The following is an 18,202-nucleotide window of genomic DNA, read 5'->3' on the forward strand; positions in this document are numbered from 1 at the left end:
AATCATGGCTGCGGTATTGCATTCTGTGTGGGATTATTTTTTGTTTATACAGTTCATGCAGTCAAATGTTTCGCTGCTATTTTTGTATGTGCAATGTCGTGTTAATTTTATCCATCATTTTAAAATTCAGTCTCTTTGAATCCAGTTTCAATCATGCTTGTTAGCTTTTATCATAGTTAGTCAACCGTTTTCATTTAGTCCATTTTTAGTTGACTGTAAATCAAGCATTTTAGTCGGGATTTTTTTATTATTCTTATTATTATTCGTCTAGTATTAGTGAACAAAAACTGTCAATGTTTTAGTCAGGACACTCATCTTTACCCCTGTATATTTTTTTTTGTCAGTTGAACCATATAACTATAATTTACTCTTTTTTTTTTTTCAGTGTCACAGACGTGACAGATTATCAGAGACAAGATTTGACAAAATCTTTCATTTTCATCTCGTTTTTGTTCATGGACTAAAATGTCCATAGATTTTAGTCCAGTTTTTTATTAAGTGAAGGACATTTTCATCTCGTCTTCATTCGTTGACAAAAATGCATACTGATTTAGTCCCAGTTATTGTTTATTAATGAGGGTTTTAGTCTAGTCTAGTTTTAGACGGGTGAAAAATACGTGTTGACAAAATTATTTTTTGTTTAGTTTTTGATGGCGAAATTAACACTAGTGTGGAAGACAATAAAGCATCGACACTCTGTGTTCATTTGATGACTTTGCAATTGCACGCGCTGTACTTCCAGCGCAGTTTATGTCAAGTTTGACACGCCGCATTAAAAGCGAGCCGGCGAGGAAGCAAAACAAGCAGCGGCGCGTGTCGGCTTCCCAATTGGCAGCCAGGCCCCACGGTGTCGTATTCCGCACCGCTGTAAATACTTTTACGACGTCTGTTTTCTTTCACGCGGCCCACCCAGGCGCACAAACAAGGGCGGATGACGGTTAGACAAAGACAGGAAGTTCTTTTTGTGCAGCAGGTGTGAGGCTCAAACATGACTTGGGAGCTTCAGGCTCACTTCGGATTATTGACATGCGCTTTTGTGTTTGGCTGACAATTGCTCAGAGCCAAAACAACATTATGAAGTGACTTTGAAGATGGATGCTATTTCAATGTTTTAGTCATTTTTGTGCTGGTTTAGATTGAAAATGTTTGTTTTGTGAAGGAAACCACAGATGGGCAACTTAAATCCTATTTTCGTGGCATTTTTTTGTTTTTATTTTTCTCTCAACGTAAAGCTCCGCTCCTCCGCTTTTAGATTTTTTTGCTAGCGCTAACGGTTCAGGAGTTACGGGAATTTGAAAAACATGCATAATTTGCTGTCCGGCATGACAGGTTCGTATTTTGAGCGTGTTAAAACACATAAACACACTTAAACGATATTGACGTCCTAATCATAACTGGAAAAAAAAATGGTGCAATGCATGCTGTGACCTGAAATTAATGTGCGAAATATGCTGAATCTTCCGAGCTCTCAAATCAAATAGTAGGAATAGACCGGCCAGGCTGATTATCGGCGCCAATATTGGGCGTTTTGACGGATATCGGTAAGGGCCTTTTTATAAAAATAAACAAATAAATAAATAAATCTGACAGCCAATAAAGTTAAATCTGAAACCATTTTAAACTCTTAAACTATTTATTTCAATTTTCAGTTAACATTCTCAGAATTGCTGCTGACCTTGGTTACCTTTTTGTTTTTGTTCGACATTAATACAAATAAATGTGAAGGATTAGGATTTCAGGCGTTTTGAAATTTTGTTTTTCTTTAAGATTAGCTCATTTGTTCCCAAAAACATATAAATACGTTCTGTTTTAAATATTGACATGGTCCCAAATATGTATTTATATGTTTTTAATGTTTTTTGTGCTAGACCATACAGAAGGCTTTGATGCAGCCTCTGACCTGAAGAGGTCGCTTAAACCAATGGGGGAAATTACAAAAATGGCCAGCAGGGGGCAGCAGAGTATAAGAGATCAAACAGAGCCATGTTGCAACAAGCTTTTTTCCCCACAGTTTTAAACAGATTTGTGAATAATGATGAAACTTAGCTAGATTCTAATGCTAATTGCTGCAAAACGGAAACAGGTAATAATACATTTTTTTCCTGATCAAAGAAGAGACTCTAATCTTTCTTTTGATAGAATCCATGTTTTTATAGCACTAGAACACAATATTCTGTGGGCCTTGCAAAATCAGTCCAAATCCAGTAAAACAGTCGGGAGGGGGTTTGCTTCAGTCAAAATATCTGCGAGTGAAGGAATAAAAAAAAAAAAAAAAGTTTATGAAAATTTGAAAAAAATGTTCAATAAACATGCTTTAAGACATTGCAACAACGTAAAGTAAAACGTAAACTCAGTGCTGTCTAGTTTCTGTGAATGACTGTTTGTTCTTTGCTGCAACAGCACCACCTACTTGCGAAAAGGTGTCTCGTCAGTGTAATATTCCCAAGGCCCCCCCCCCCCGAATCCAATTCACACGTTTTTTGCTGGTTCCGCTGAGTCCACACTTTGTATCACATCTTGTTAAAGATGACACCCAGCCTCTCCGTGCAAACCAAGAGGCTGTTGCTATAAATACACGCGGCCTTGTAAAAGAGTGGGAAAATGGTGTCGCGGCCTAAAAATAAAGTTGCCATGACAACGTGAGGTAAAATAAAAAAAGTGACTTTCTTTCGCTTGTGTTTCAGGCCCAAAAGAATGAGAGGGAGTCTATTAGGCAGAAGTTGGCCCTGGGCAGTTTCTTCGACGATGGACCGGGCATCTACACCAGCTGCAGCAAGAGCGGCAAGCCCAGCCTGTCGTCACGGTAACCTCACTTTCGTTCACCTCTCCGTCATTATCATCATCCAGTTAAAGACGGCAGTGAGAGGAAGGCACACGTACGCAATCACATGCATACAGTTCCCAACTTCAACTGATGTTATGAATCCTTCCGTGCATTTTCATGTCTTTCGATTCGAATGAAGCAGCCTCATCACAATGAGGCGATATTGTGAATTACAATCACATTATCATTAGAATTTCAAGTTAGTCATGTTGTTGTGGTGGTTGACTGGGTATGTCATGAGGAAAGAAAGTGGCAGCAGTTGTATTGCGATAGTAGTGATGAAAATCTGCCGTGGTTGTTTTTTATATTTTATATTCTCATCACACTGTGTTGACATGGCAGGCACAATATTTTGCACCTATCTAATTAAATGTTCCTCCAGCATAGTCAACAGCAGTGATTCGTAACGTGGCACACTGGCTCCCTCTGGTGGTCAACAAATGGAATTACAGTAGTGTTGTATTTAACTTTCAAGTTTACTAAATTAGCATTTAATCATTAAGAATTGTTCAAATTGTAATTAGATGCAATTTTTATTTCTGGATAATTTCTTTATGTGTATTTTAACATTTTAATTTAAACCTTTTTTTATTTATTTATTTTACTTTCAATCAATATATTTGAAAAATTGCACTTTATATGCATGTATCGACAAAGAGAGTGAATACAAAATAATAAAACATGCTTCTTTTTTTTTAATATCTCTTAACACTACTTACAGTCTTTGGCCATGTTCATGTTGTCCATCATTTTCAGCAAAAATAAAGAAATACATAGATAAATAAATAAATAAATAATACCTGCTCAACAACTGAAAATTCACTTGAACTCAAAATCTTTGCAGCAATTCCCTCTTGTTTCTGAATTAGGTTAAATAAATAGAAAGATTTTAATCAATTTTGAAAAAAAGCAGAGTGTTCATGACTCTGCCGCCTGACGGACCCATCAAGAAGCAAGCGTTTATGTTTGCCATATCCCTTCAAATATTCTCCGTGAATCATTCAGATTTTCAGTTCTAGCCTGCAAGAACTCGTGACGCTTCTGTATTTAAGCTGCAGAGAGCGTTTCTACAATCTGAGTCACCGTCCTCTAAAGTTCTATTTTCATCAGCGCTGATCGGATGCCCCACCGTGTGATCAATCAGCTGTGCTTGTAATTACGGCATTGAATAAGCAGATTATTGATCTGCATTCAGAGCTGGATCCACAGTTCGTCGTGATGCTTTGAAAAAAACAAAACAAAACATCCCAGTCGGCGTCATCCATATTGGACCAGAAGTGCCTGCTGCTTCCTGCATTGATCTGCATCGGAGACGAGCAGGGAGATGATTAAGAACACGAGGCCTCATTGAGTCACTCCCGCAGCTGCATTCGGATCTCGGGGAGGCCCGCTTTTGTTTTGAACCAAAACGGCACAAAGCGATGCTCCTTGGACACTTCATTAGGTACAGCGAGGTGAGCTGGGCCTTCAGGGATGTTTGGACGTAACTTAACCCAGCTTGTAATGCCACCAGCATCGTGTTGCAAATTACAGTCTCGAACGTATCAATACGATATAGAAGATGTAATACAGTGGAACAATGGCGGCGATGCTAAGCTAACATGCGATCCATGCTTTCCATTTTGATGCGACAGTTGCCCCTGGCACGTTTTAGCCTACGATTGTACTTCATTTTGAGTGGACTGGATATATTTATTTATTTTTTTGGTCATGACATGACACATTTTAATAAAATCCATCCTACTCGCCAAAGGTTCTGATTATAAAAATGTATTAATGTGTGCAGGCCACTACATATGCGTTTTGTCACTCAAAGTTGGCTGGCCAAAGTTTTGATCTGGCCAACAAATTAGAGGACAGAAAAATTTCCTGTGAGGACTAATTCGAAATTGTGATTGGTTAAAGGTACACTCAGTATTATACAGTGGCATCTAGTGGTGAAACAATAAATCATTCGAAAAAAAAAAAAATTGTTTGTGTTAGTAGTATGTAAAAAGATATGTTGTATCGCATAAACTTACTTTTTTTAAATATAACGGTTAGTCTAGAAATCGCAAATTATCTTACATGTCCGCGCCTCGCCTGCTAGTGTCCGCCATGTTTCGCCGCCATCTTTCTGCTACGGGTGCCGTCAAACACAAATTTCAGCGCTCCATTTCTTAACGCGTTTTTAAAACGCACTTCCGGTTTGTATGGCGACCGCATGTCCACGAAGAAGAAGAGTTTCCGGTCCCCGAAGAGAGCATTATCAAGCATCACACTTACTTTGGGAATTTATTTTATTTCAGCGCGACAAAACAAGAGTTTATATTGTAGCCGCATTTGCCAGATGGAGAGAAATGAGGAACAGACTAGGTTTGGGACGTGCCGGTGCCTTCGACTGCTTTCTACTTGACCGGTAAGTAAGAGTACATTTGTGTTTACGTTTTGAGAGCGAGAGAAAAGTATACACTGTACTAATTAATACGATGTTCGTACCTTTGTTTTACGATCACTGTTGATTAGCAACTCCGCACCACTCGAACGATTTCGTTATGTAGCTACTTGCTTTGAAAAAAAAAAAAGATTCCCGCTGGCACGTTATATTTAGAGTAAATGCGCAAGTTATTGTGTAATGTAATGTAACTGTGATTTCGGAGGTATATTTGCCCATAACTTCAATGGAGAATCTAAAGCATACTGTATTAGTGGAGGAGTTGAAAATTATTTTCGTTGTGGTTGGTGAAAATAGTGTTCTCGAAATTAATTTTCGGCAGGGAATAACTTTCTGGACTTAAATGCTGGCTGTACCGTAAGCACTGCTAGAGTCTGAACTCTCTCACTCAAGTGTGTACTGGTCCATTGTGTAATTGGGTGCACAAGAATTTACAGGCTGCCACGTTTTCCACGGAAATTCGACAAGCAAGCAGCCTTTGCATATTCTATGCAGTATGCAGTCAAGTTACTTTTATCTAGCTAATACAATGTTTTGGGCCCAAAAACTAAAGATCTTACCTCTATTTTGGGGGCTTTGTTGGAAAGTTGGTGACATATAGTAGTATCATCAATTATTCTATTTTATTTTATAATTTTGTTTTTGTTTGTGTCACACTAGATCAACAGCCAAACTTGAGGGGTTCCAGAACCATATTCTGATGTATACAAGCATTCATGCACCGTTTAAATACATCACCGACCTGCAAGAAAAAAAAATATCAAGGGGAGAGTCAGCAGCCATATTGGAATGCCCCGAATGAGGACACTTGAATGGAGGACCCCAGAAGGCTTCGGTGTTGTACCACCAGTATCTCCACCTACCATATCTGAGCTGCAACAAACTGAAGTCAGCCGACGTCTTGGTATGTCATTTACATATGGACGGCATTGCACACTACATGAACTTTTTGTGTGAAGCAATACGGAATGGTCACATGTACAAGCACCACTTGTTTTACACAGGACCTGCTGACCAGGTGTCTGAAGCCATGGAGTGACTCCTCCCTCACTTTCCTCAGCAAGCCTTTGAAGAATATGATATCATCGTTGGTGGGAACATGCCCTCACTCCATAACATGTACTTGTGCAGTCAAGGAGCATGTCAAACTTAATAAAACCAGCAAACATTGAAGTGACTTCATTTTTTCATCAGTGACTTTCATTTTTTTTTTGTGTCTGTTCACACAATCAATGGACAAGCCTTCCTTAATTTTGCCCCAATAACATCATAGAGTAGGCGAAAAGTAGTGTTACAGATCATACTGTGTTCGGGAGAGTTTGAGGAATGTTGCAATGTTAATGGGGGGAAATGTCAGCACACACACACAAAAAAAAAAAAAACCATCATGGTATTGAGTTAATCAGATATTTTAGCTGTGTACAACACATACCTGCTCTGTAACACTACTTTTGGCCCAAACCTGTATGTCTATTTTCCATATTTTGAAATGCACAGCGTATTGGTAAAATTCTGGGACAACTGCAATTCATGTAGCTCATTATATTCTAACAGCATTTTTTTTTTTTTTTTAGTTAATATGTTCATTTCATGTAGACTTTTATTTTATTCATTCATTTTCATGTACTGTACCTTACATTCATTGGCCAATGAAGAATTCCTTGTCATTGCAAGCATTTATAATAATTCTCCAGGCTTTTGATGTTTTACATTTCTGGTCATGTAAAATAGTGTTAGGTTAGGTGTCGACTGAACACTGCATGTTGACGCCAAAGGAAATAGTATTTTTTTAGTTATTCAAAATGTACAAATTAACACACAACAACAATATACAAGTTATACAAACTACAACAACAAGTGTCAGACATGGACTAATTATATGCCAGGTAAAAAACCTTTGTATTGTCCTCAAGGATCTGGGAAAGTGTCACTTATTTGCTACAAGTCCACCAAGGTGCTGCAGTCTGGGATCCAGGTACAGGAAATCATGGTGGTGCTGATGTGGGATCCAGGTACAGGAAATCATGGTGGTGCTGATGTGTCAGCAATGTGTCAAAAAGTATTTCTTGGTGTCAGTCTATCAGCTGGACTTGGATATCTTCATGTTCCTCCATGGTCATTTCCTGTACGAGTCTCTGCAAGAAGGTAACAATTGTATGTCAGATGAGGTACCAAACAATGAACTGAAAGTCACTGAGCCAATGAAGTACATTATTATATGAGCAAGACTATTTGTGAAAGCCATGTAAATTCCTGCACATCAAAGTACAAGGAAGCTGTTGTATCTTCAATCAAAACTAATTAAGTTGCTTAGTGATATTTATTAGGTAAAATTGTTCAACATGGTGACAAATCGATATCTGAGTAAAGGGTTTCAAATGTTTTTGTAAGCAGCACTTTTCTGAGTGGTTAGTAGCAACAAGACACGGGGGGGTTACGAGTCTGAGTTGCAGATGTGTCGTTCAGTTAACACCATTATTTTTGCACGATATACTAAACATATCAGCAAACGATGTAATCTAAATACCACATATTCCAAGCAAAGGTATGTTTTGAGCCATTCACATGCATGCTCGAATGGAATTATTTTTCCATGATGACATAATTGTACGTTACGAGACACCGCGTTCTCTTCCGCGTTCTCTTCCTCGTCGTCTCTCTCGCCCCCTCCTCGCCCTCTTTGAGATGGTCCACATGTCTATAAAACATATAACATAACTGTGTGTTCTCTGTTGCATGGTTTAGTTACACTAACAAATATGAACATAGATAGCCATTATCATTAGCTGACGTACAGTATGTCCAAACAATGCCGACAAAAATATTAATTCTGAAATTAAATGACTAAATCACAATTATTAGGGATCTGTACAGTATGTCTAACAAATGCAATTCACTTACGTCATCACTCGAGGGAATACCAGAAGTTGTTTGCGTTCTGTTCCGGTGAAATTGGTGGTAGGCTGTTGAAGTAGGGTCTCTCTGAGACGCCGTAGTTCGTGTGCTTAAAATCATTGCATTATCTTGTTTGACCGATAGATGGCGGTCGTGAGCTACACACTGGGGCTTTAAGGAGCCGAATCAAGCATTCTGCATTCATAACAATAATAATCCTGCATTTTGATTGACACGGTCACGACGTGTTTCTTGCATCACGCTGAGAGCTGTTTGTCATATTTGTGATGAAACGTTTCTTGACAAGCATGGCTCTCTCCCTCCCGCAGGCTGCAGAGCGGCATGAACCTGCAGATCTGCTTCGTCAACGACAGCGGCAGCGACAAGGACAGCGATGCGGATGACAGCAAGACGGAGACCAGTCTGGACACGCCCCTGTCCCCCATGGTAGGCTCACCTGGCGCCACACGTGACCGCCACCCGTGGCTCTTTTGGGTTTAGCGACCACGTGGATGTGTGTTCCCTGCCCACGTTTTCCGATTTCTGCTCTTCAAATGAATCGGAATACGCTCAGCCAGGTCATGGCTAGATAGAACAATTCGACAAAAACTGAACTTGTTCTCCTTTTTTTTGTTGTTGTTGTTGTTTGTTGTTTTTCCCGGCGCAGTCCAAGCAGAGTTCGTCCTACTCGGACCGGGACACCACCGAGGAGGACTCCGAGTCCCTGGAGGACATGGACTTCCTGAGTCGACAGAAGAAGCTCCAGGCGGAGGCCAAGCTGGCGCTGGCCATGGCCAAGCCCATGGCCAAGATGCAGGTGGAGGTGGAGAAACAGAATCGTAAAAAGTCGCCCGTGGTCGACCTGGTGAGTGAGTGGCACTTCTCATCCCGATGGAATAAATCGCCAACAGTGTGAATTTTTTACAAGAAATTTGAATTGAGTTTTAGTTATCGTCTTTTGACTACAATTAATTCAATTATAGTCATCATTTAGTCATCTGGTTGTATTTTAGTTTTAGTCCAATTTTAGTCGACGAAAATAAAGAACAATTTTAGTCGACTAAATTGACAGTTTAGTCGATATTTTCCTTAATTAATTCACTCCCAGCCATTTTCACAGAAGCAGTCCCGTTCGTTTTACTGGATTTTGACTGATTTTGCAAGGCCCACAGAATATTGTGTTCTCTTGCTATAAAAGCATGGAACCTATCAAAAGAAAGATTAAAATCTCTTCTTTCATCAGGAAAAAAAATATGTTTCTATCTGTTTTCATTTTGCAGCAATTAGCATTAGAAGAGAGCTAAGTTTCATCAGTTTTCACAAATTGAGCTTTTTTTCTAAATGGCCCTGGTTGATCTCCTTTGCTCTGCTGCCTCCTGCTGGCCGTTTGTGTGATAACTACCATTTCTGCAACCGTTCTTTGCAGTTGAGAGGCTGCATCAAAGCCTTCTGTATGCTCTAGCATTAAAAAAAAAAACAAAAAAAAAAAAAAAAAAAAAAAACGTATAAATACGTCTTTGGGACACATAGAACATTAAAAAAATGTATTTGCACGTTATTGGGAGCAAATGAGTTAAGTATACATTTAAACCTTTTATACAGAAAATAATAACACACCTATTTGTAACTGTAGTTTAACACGCAAGACACCACCGCCACAATACACCACAATACGTCTTTTAATTATTTCAATGAAACATGTTGAACTGACAACATAACTTAGTTTTTACCTAAATAAAAAAAAAGTGCATAATTACTTGAGATTAATCTTACAGCTGCACAATGAAATAAATACAATTAAATAAATGCTAATGCAAGCACACATTGAGTTCACTCGTTCACAAGCATATTTACGTTCCCCTTCATCTGACCATGAGCGTGGATTTGAAACATAGAAGGGCCAAAACATGCCTTGTGTAAATTAAACTACACTAAAAAAAAAAAAAAAAAACTAGCCACCAGAGGGTGCTACAACTGCACAAATGGAAATCAACCTGACTTTTTGAAGAGATGTTCTGCTTTTTAATACCGTGACATGATGACGACGATATTGTGGCAGTTAATATTGCAATATCACGATATTGCTATTATTGTTACAGCCCTAGTCAATTTTCCCGCCCGGTCGTCTGTCATGAACCAGGCAGTTGCCTGCTAAACTCACAAGCAAATGTCACAAATACAGCACAACTCACATACGTTGATCTATATGAGTTGCGTCACCTAATCAGACGCAGCGAGCAAGCGAGCGAGACGTGCAAGTTCCTCAATCGGCATTGACTCATTGTCACTGCTTGCTTGACTGACATTTGAACTGTGTCATGCCGCGATATGATCCATCTTATGACAGAAACTTGTCCGCGGACTCAATCTGACCTACAAGCGCATGGCCCACTCGTGTTTTTTATTGTATGACCGTAAAACAACCGTAAAGCGAAACCGTGATGGTGAAAAGGTTGCTGGGAAAACTAGCGAGTGGTCATGCAAATTTGAATGCTGTTTTTATTTAGCTGTTTTGACTGGAGGGACAAGTGGAAATAATGCAGGCCGCGTCAGCTCTTGTTGCTTTTATTATTGTCAACTGCTCACAAGTCATTTTCTCATTTCATGAAACGGAAATGATATCAATCATATTTGAACACAATAAGGATACTAAAAAAAAACTAAAAAAACCCAGCTGATACAGTTGAAAGGGTTCCACTGCCCTCTAGTGCCCACTTGTAACATGACAGTGTCATTGAGTTCATTTAGCTTCCTCAGATAGATGCAAATCTGATTAGAAATAAACGTTCCGTCCGATTTTTACAGCAATTCTTCAACTTATTTAACCTTTGATATTGGCAAATATGGAATATTGACAGTTATTAATGCATCATCAATTAGGGTAGTGATTGGAAACCTTGGGTGGGGCCACAAAATCATTTCAATTTTGCACCTGTGGGCTGTGAGGCCGCATATTTTGACAATTTCATAAATACAAATTAGCTAACGCTATTGACGGTCATTTACAATTCAGTGTCCTGCCACTAGGTGGCAAACTCAAAGCCATGTTAGTTTTGAGGGCAAACTTGTTAGTTTTTATTTTTCCAAAAATGCTTCATCTTTCTTAGTTTCTGTATTAGTTTTAGTTGGGGTTTTTTATATATTTTTTGGGGGGGGGGGTTATATTTGTTTTTGTGTTTTTTTTAACAACCATGTAAGGCGTCATTTTGCCATTTTTTTTTAAACATGTCTGTATTGTGTAGTAAACTACAATTTCAACAAACTTCTTATTTAATGTATAGTAAGGTGTTTTTGTTTTTTAAGGCCTCATGTGCCGTACTTTTTGAGTGCAAGTTTTTTTTTTTGTCATATTTTGAAGTCTGGTCCTCTTTGTATTGAATCGGCTGTTTTGGTTTACCCCGGCAGCTGCCGCACATGCCTCACATCAGCGAATGTCTGATGAAAAGAAGCCTGAAGCCCGCCGACCTGAGGGACATGACGCTGGGACAGCTGCAGGTCATCGTCAACGATCTGCACTCGCAGATCGAGAGTGAGTGCGCGCACACACCATCGTACCATCAAAACGCACCTCCGACTTTCATTTGGAGGAACCCTGAGTGGATGTTAAAGTCAAATGTGTCACTCAATTGAAGCTGTTGCAAATGTTTGGTTTTTTTACACTCAAATTTACTGTCAATGAAGTGTCGATGACCTTTCAACTGCGCAGTGAATAATCTTGCACCTTGCACACAAATAAAACAAACAAAAAAGTCCCCACAAGTCCAAAACTGTGAGCTATTTTTGAATTTCAAACGCACATTTTTATGATGGGGTTCCTCAGGGAACAGTAGCTGAAACATGTGGTTTGACACCACAATGCCGCATCTACTTGACGTCCTTACTGGCAGTGACAATTTGGGTTGTTTTTTATTTCTTTTTTTTTTTTTTTTTTTTAGTTTGCTTAATTTTAGATGAGAATAACATCCAATCAGTTATTCCATAAAATAGTTGAGTAATTTAAAATGGTGGCAAGGTTGCAGCAGGTTTGTATTTTTCAGTAATTTTTTTTTTTTTTCGTTTCTAGAGCAGATTTATTTGTTGTTGTTTTTTCATTTCAAATTTAAATATCTAAATATCTAGTATGCAGGCGTTTGTTTGTTTGTTTGTTTGTTTGTTTTTTGTTTTTGTTTTTTGTTTTTTTCAAACGAAAAACCCCCAAAAAACGCCATACTATAGTATGGCGTTTTTTGGGGGTTTTTTTTTTTAAAGAAAACGACCATGTATACTAAGGTGTTTTTTTTTGTTTTAAAAAAAAAACAAGCATGTATACTAAGGCGTTTTTTGTTTTGTTTTGTTTTTTAAATGAGTAAGGCATTTTAAATAAAACGACCATGTATATAGTAAGGCGTTTTTTGTGTTTTTTTGTTTGTGTTCAAACGACCATGTATATAGTATGGCGTTTTTTTTTTTTGTTTGTTTGTTTTGTTTTGTTTTTTTGTTTTTTTTCAAACGACCATGTATAGTATGGCGTTTTTTTTTTTTTTTTAAACAAGCATGTATAGTAAGGCGTTTTTTTTGTTGTTCTTTTTTTTAAAACGATCATGTATAGTATGGCGTTGTTGTTGTTTTTTTTTGTTTGTTTTTTTTAAAACCGACCATGTATAGTCAGGTGGGTTTTTTTTGTTTTTTTGGTTTTTCAAAGACCAGCTCAGTGGTCAAGTGGTAGAGTGTCCACCTTGAGACTGGGAGGTTGTGGGTTCAATCCCCCGGCTGGGTCACACCAAAGACTACAAAAATAAACGACCATGGATATAGTAAGCTGTTTTTAAAAAAAAATAAAAATAAAACCCAAAAACAAACGGCCATGTATAGTAAGGCGTTTTTTTTTGTTTTGTTTTTTTTTTGGGGGGGGGGGGGGGGGGGGTTGTTTGTTTGTTTTTTCAAACGACCATGTATAGTATGGCGTTTAAAAAAAAAAAAAAAAAAAACGACCATGTATACTGAGGCGGGTTTTTTTTGTTTTTTTAAAAACGATCATGTATAGTATGGCGGGTTTTTTTTGTTTTGTTTTTTTTTGTTGTTTTTTTTAAAACCCGACCATGTATAGTCAGGTGTTTTTTTTGTTTTTTTGGTTTTTCAAAGACCAGCTCAGTGGTCAAGTGGTAGAGTGTCCACCTTGAGACTTGGAGGTTGTGTGTTCAATCCCCCAGCTGGGTCACACCAAAGATTACAAAAATAAACAACCATGGATATAGTAAGCTGTTTTAAAAACGACCATGTATAGTATGGCGGGTTTTTTTTGTTTTTGTTTTTTAAAACGACCATGTATACTGAGGCGTTTTTTTTGTTTGTTTTTTTAATCAAAACAAGCAAGTATACTAAGGCTTTTTTTTTTTTTTTTAACGACCATGTATAGTAAGGCTTATTTTTTTTTTTTTTTTTTTTATTTTTTTTTTTCAAATGATCATGTATAGTATGGCGTTTTTTAAAAAAAAGAAAAACGACCATGTATACTAAGGCGTTTTTGTTGTTGTTGTTTTTTAAACGACCATGTATAGTAAGGCATTTTAAAAAAAAACGACCATGTATATAGTAAGGCGTTTTTTTTTGTTTTTTTTTGTTTTTTTGTTTTTTTAAACGACCATGTATAGTATGGCGTTTTTTTTTAAAAACGACCATGTATACTGAGGCGTTTTTTTTTTGTTTTTTTTTGTTTTTTTTAAACAACCATGTATAGTAAGGCGGGTTTTTTTGTTGTTGTTTTTTAAAACGACCATGTATAGTATGGGTTTTGTTTTTTGTTTTTTTTTTGTTTTTTAAACCGACCATGTATAGTCAGGCGTTTTTTTTTTGTTTTTTTTGTTCTTTCAAAGACCAGCTCAGTGGTCAAGTGGTAGAGTGTCCACCCTGAGACTGGGAGGTTGTGGGTTCAATCCCCCGGCTGGGTCACACCGAAGACTACAAAAATAAACAACCATGGATATAGTAAGCTGTTTTTAAAAAAAATTAAAATAAAACCCAAAAACAAACGACCATGTATAGTAAGGCGTTTTTTTGTTTTTTTTTTGTTTTTTTGTTTTTTTGTTTTTTTTGGGGTTTTTTTTCAAACGACCATGTATAGTATGGCGTTTAAAAAAAAAAAAAAAAAAAAAACGACCATGTATACTGAGGCGTTTTTTTTGTTTTTGTTTTTTTAAACAAGCATGTATAGTAAGGCGTTTTTTATTTATTTTTGTTTTTTTGTTTTTTTAAACGATCATGTATAGTATGGCGGGTTTTTTTTTTTTTTTTTTTTTTTTTTTTAAAAACCCGACCATGTATAGTCAGGTGTTTTTTTGGTTTTTTTGGTTTTTCAAAGACCAGCTCAGTGGTCAAGTGGTAGAGTGTCCACCTTGAGACTGGGAGGTTGTGGGTTCAATCCCCCGGCTGGGTCACATCAAAGACTACAAAAATAAACAACCATGGATATAGTAAGCTTTTTTTTTTTTTTTTTAAATAAAACCCAAAAACAAACGACCATGTATAGTAAGGCGTTTTTTTTGTTTTTTTTTTGTTTTTGTTTTTGTTTTTCAAACGACCATGTATAGTATGGCGTTTTTTTTTTGTTTTTGTTTTTTAAAACGACCATGTATACTGAGGCGTTTTTTTTGTTGTTTTTTTTAATCAAAACAAGCAAGTATACTAAGGCATTTTTTTTTTTTAACGACCATGTATAGTAAGGCTTATTTTTTTATTTTTTTATTTTTTTATTTTTTTTCAAATTATCATGTATAGTATGGCGTTTTTTAAAAAAAAGAAAAACGACCATGTATACTAAGGCGTTTTTGTTGTTGTTTTTTAAACGACCATGTATAGTAAGGCATTTTAAAAAAAAACGACCATGTATATAGTAAGGCGTTTTTTTTTGTTTTGTTTTGTTTTTTTGTTTTTTTTAAACGACCATGTATAGTATGGCGTTTTTTTTAAAAAACGACCATGTATACTGAGGCGTTTTTTTTTTTTGTTTTTTTGTTTTTTTTTTAAACAACCATGTATAGTAAGGCGGGTTTTTTGGTTGTTGTTTTTTAAAACAACCATGTATAGTATGTTTTTTTTTTTTTTGTTTTTTTTTTTGTTTTTTTTTGTTTTTTAAACCGACCATGTATAGTCAGGCTTTTTTTTTTTTTTTTTTTTGTTCTTTCAAAGACCAGCTCAGTGGTCAAGTGGTAGAGTGTCCACCCTGAGACTGGGAGGTTGTGGGTTCAATCCCCTGGCTGGGTCACAACGAAGACTACAAAAATAAACAACCATGGATATAGTAAGCTGTTTTTTAAAAAAATAAAAATAAAACCCAAAAACAAACGACGATGTATAGTAATTTTTTATTTTTTTTGTTTTTTGTTTTTTTTTTTGTTTTTTTTTTTGTTTTTTCAAACGACCATGTATAGTATGGCGTTTAAAAAAAAAAAAAAAAAAAAAACGACCATGTATACTGAGGCGTTTTTTTTTTGTTTTGTTTTTTAAACAAGCATGTATAGTAAGGCGTTTTTTATTTTATTTTTGTTTTTTTGTTTTTTTAAACGATCATGTATAGTATGGCGGGTTTTTTTTTTTTTTTTTTTTTTTTTTTTTTTTTTTTTAAACCCGACCATGTATAGTCAGGTGTTTTTTTTGTTTTTTTGGTTTTTCAAAGACCAGCTCAGTGGTCAAGTGGTAGAGTGTCCACCTTGAGACTGGGAGGTTGTGGGTTCAATCGCCCGGCTGGGTCACACCGAAGAGTACAAAAATAAACAACCATGGATATAGTAAGCTGTTTTTAAAAAAAATAAAAATAAAACCCAAAAACAAACGACCATGTATAGTAAGGCGTTTTTTTTTGTTTTTTTTTGTTTTTGTTTTTGTTTTTCAAACGACCATGTATAGTATGGCGTTTTTTTTTTTGTTTTTGTTTTTTAAAACGACCATGTATACTGAGGCGGGTTTTTTTGTTGTTTTTTTTAAAAACGACCATGTATAGTATGGCGGGTTTTTTTTTTTTTTTGTTTGTTTTTTTTTTTTTTTTTTTTTAACCGACCATGTATAGTCAGGCGTTTTTTTTTTTTGTTTTTTTGTTCTTTCAAAGACCAGCTCAGTGGTCAAGTCGTAGAGTGTCCACCCTGAGACTGGGAGGTTGTGGGTTCAATCCCCCGGCTGGGTCACACCAAAGACTACAAAAATAAACGACCATGGATATAGAAAGCTGTTTTTTTTTTAAAAACGACCATGTATACTGAGGCGTTTTTTTTTTTGTTTTTTTAATCAAAACAAGCAAGTATACTAAGGCATTTTTTTTTTTTAACGACCATGTATAGTAAGGCTTTTTTTTTTTTTTTTTTTTTTCAAATTATCATGTATAGTATGGCGTTTTTTTAAAAAAAGAAAAACGACCATGTATACTAAGGCGTTTTTTTTTTTTTTTTTTTAAACAAGCATGTATACTAAGGCGTTTTTTTTTTTCGTTTTTTTTGTAAACGACCATGTATAGTAAGGCATTTTAAAAAAACAACGACCATGTATATAGTAAGGCGTTTTTGGTTTTTTTTGTTTTTTTTTGTTTTTTGTTTTTTAAACAGCCATGTATAGTATGGCGTTTTTTTTAAACGACCATGTATACTGAGGCGTTGTTTTTTTTTTTTTTTTTTTTTTTTTTTTAAACAAGCATGTATAGTAATGCGTTTTTTTTTTGTTTTTAAAAAAAACAAGCATGTATACTAAGGCGTTTTTTTTGTTTTTTGTTTTTTTTTTCAAACGACCATGTATAGTATGGCATTTTTTTTGTATACTGAGGCAGGTTTTTTTTTTGTTGTTGTTGTTTTTTCAAATGATCATGTATAGTATGGCGTTTTTTTAAAAAAAGAAAAACGACCATGTATACTAAGGCGTTTTTGTTGTTGTTGTTTTTTAAACGACCATGTATAGTAAGGCATTTTTAAAAAAAACGACCATGTATATAGTAAGGCGTTTTTTTTTTTGTTTGTTTTGTTTTTTTGTTTTTTTAAAGGCGTTTTTTTTTTTGTTTTTTTAATCAAAACAAGCAAGTATACTAAGGCATTTTTTTTTTTAACGACCATGTATAGTAAGGCTTTTTTTTTTTTTTTTTTTTTTCAAATTATCATGTATAGTATGGCGTTTTTTTAAAAAAAGAAAAACGACCATGTATACTAAGGCGTTTTGTTTTGGTTTTTTTAAAACAAGCATGTATACTAAGGCGTTTTTTTTTTTCGTTTTTTTTGTAAACGACCATGTATAGTAAGGCATTTTAAAAAAAACAACGACCATGTATATAGTAAGGCGTTTTTGTTTTTTTTTGTTTTTTTTTGTTTTTTGTTTTTTAAACAGCCATGTATAGTATGGCGTTTTTTTTAAACGACCATGTATACTGAGGCGTTTTTTTTTTTTTTTTTTTTTTTTTTTTAAACAAGCATGTATAGTAATGCGTTTTTTTTTTTTGTTTTTAAAAAAAACAAGCATGTATACTAAGGCGTTTTTTTTGTTTTTTGTTTTTTTTTTCAAACGACCATGTATAGTATGGCATTTTTTTTGTATACTGAGGCAGGTTTTTTTTTTGTTGTTGTTGTTTTTTCAAATGATCATGTATAGTATGGCGTTTTTTTAAAAAAAGAAAAACGACCATGTATACTAAGGCGTTTTTGTTGTTGTTGTTTTTTAAACGACCATGTATAGTAAGGCATTTTTAAAAAAAACGACCATGTATATAGTAAGGCGTTTTTTTTTTTTGTTTGTTTTGTTTTTTTGTTTTTTTAAACGACCATGTATAGTATGGCGGGGTTTTTTTTTATGTATACTGAGGCGTTTTTTTTTGTTTGTTTTTTAAACGACCATGTATAGTAAGGCTTTTTTTTTTTTTTTTTCAAACGATCATGTATAATATGGCGTTTTTTTGTTTTTTGTTTTTTTTTTTGTTTTGTTTTTCCAAACGACCATGTATAGTATGGCGTTTTTTTTTATGTATACTGAGGCGTTTTTTTATTTTTTTATTTTTATTTTTTTTATTTTAATTTTTTTCAAACGACCATGTATAGTATGGCGGG

The 18,202-nt window shown here is 35.5% G+C and overlaps 1 protein-coding gene and 1 long non-coding RNA gene across 2 annotated transcripts in view; both read left to right on the forward strand.

Moving 5' to 3' along the window:
* schip1 (schwannomin interacting protein 1) overlaps positions 1-18,202 on the forward strand; it is a 261,358-nt gene that overhangs the window by 238,728 nt on the left and 4,428 nt on the right. Inside the window, exons 10-13 of the mRNA XM_077540614.1 lie at positions 2,685-2,803; positions 8,483-8,600; positions 8,821-9,018; positions 11,559-11,682. Of these exons, the coding sequence (XP_077396740.1) occupies positions 2,685-2,803; positions 8,483-8,600; positions 8,821-9,018; positions 11,559-11,682 (559 nt within the window). The remainder of the gene's footprint in view (positions 1-2,684; positions 2,804-8,482; positions 8,601-8,820; positions 9,019-11,558; positions 11,683-18,202) is intronic.
* LOC144033853 (uncharacterized) lies at positions 4,891-6,621 on the forward strand. Its single transcript, XR_013288107.1, has 3 exons — positions 4,891-5,222; positions 5,919-6,162; positions 6,263-6,621. It is a non-coding gene; the product is annotated as an uncharacterized LOC144033853 (long non-coding RNA).

Source organism: Festucalex cinctus, chromosome 13 (assembly GCF_051991245.1).
Source record: "Festucalex cinctus isolate MCC-2025b chromosome 13, RoL_Fcin_1.0, whole genome shotgun sequence".
Lineage (NCBI taxonomy): Eukaryota > Metazoa > Chordata > Actinopteri > Syngnathiformes > Syngnathidae > Festucalex > Festucalex cinctus.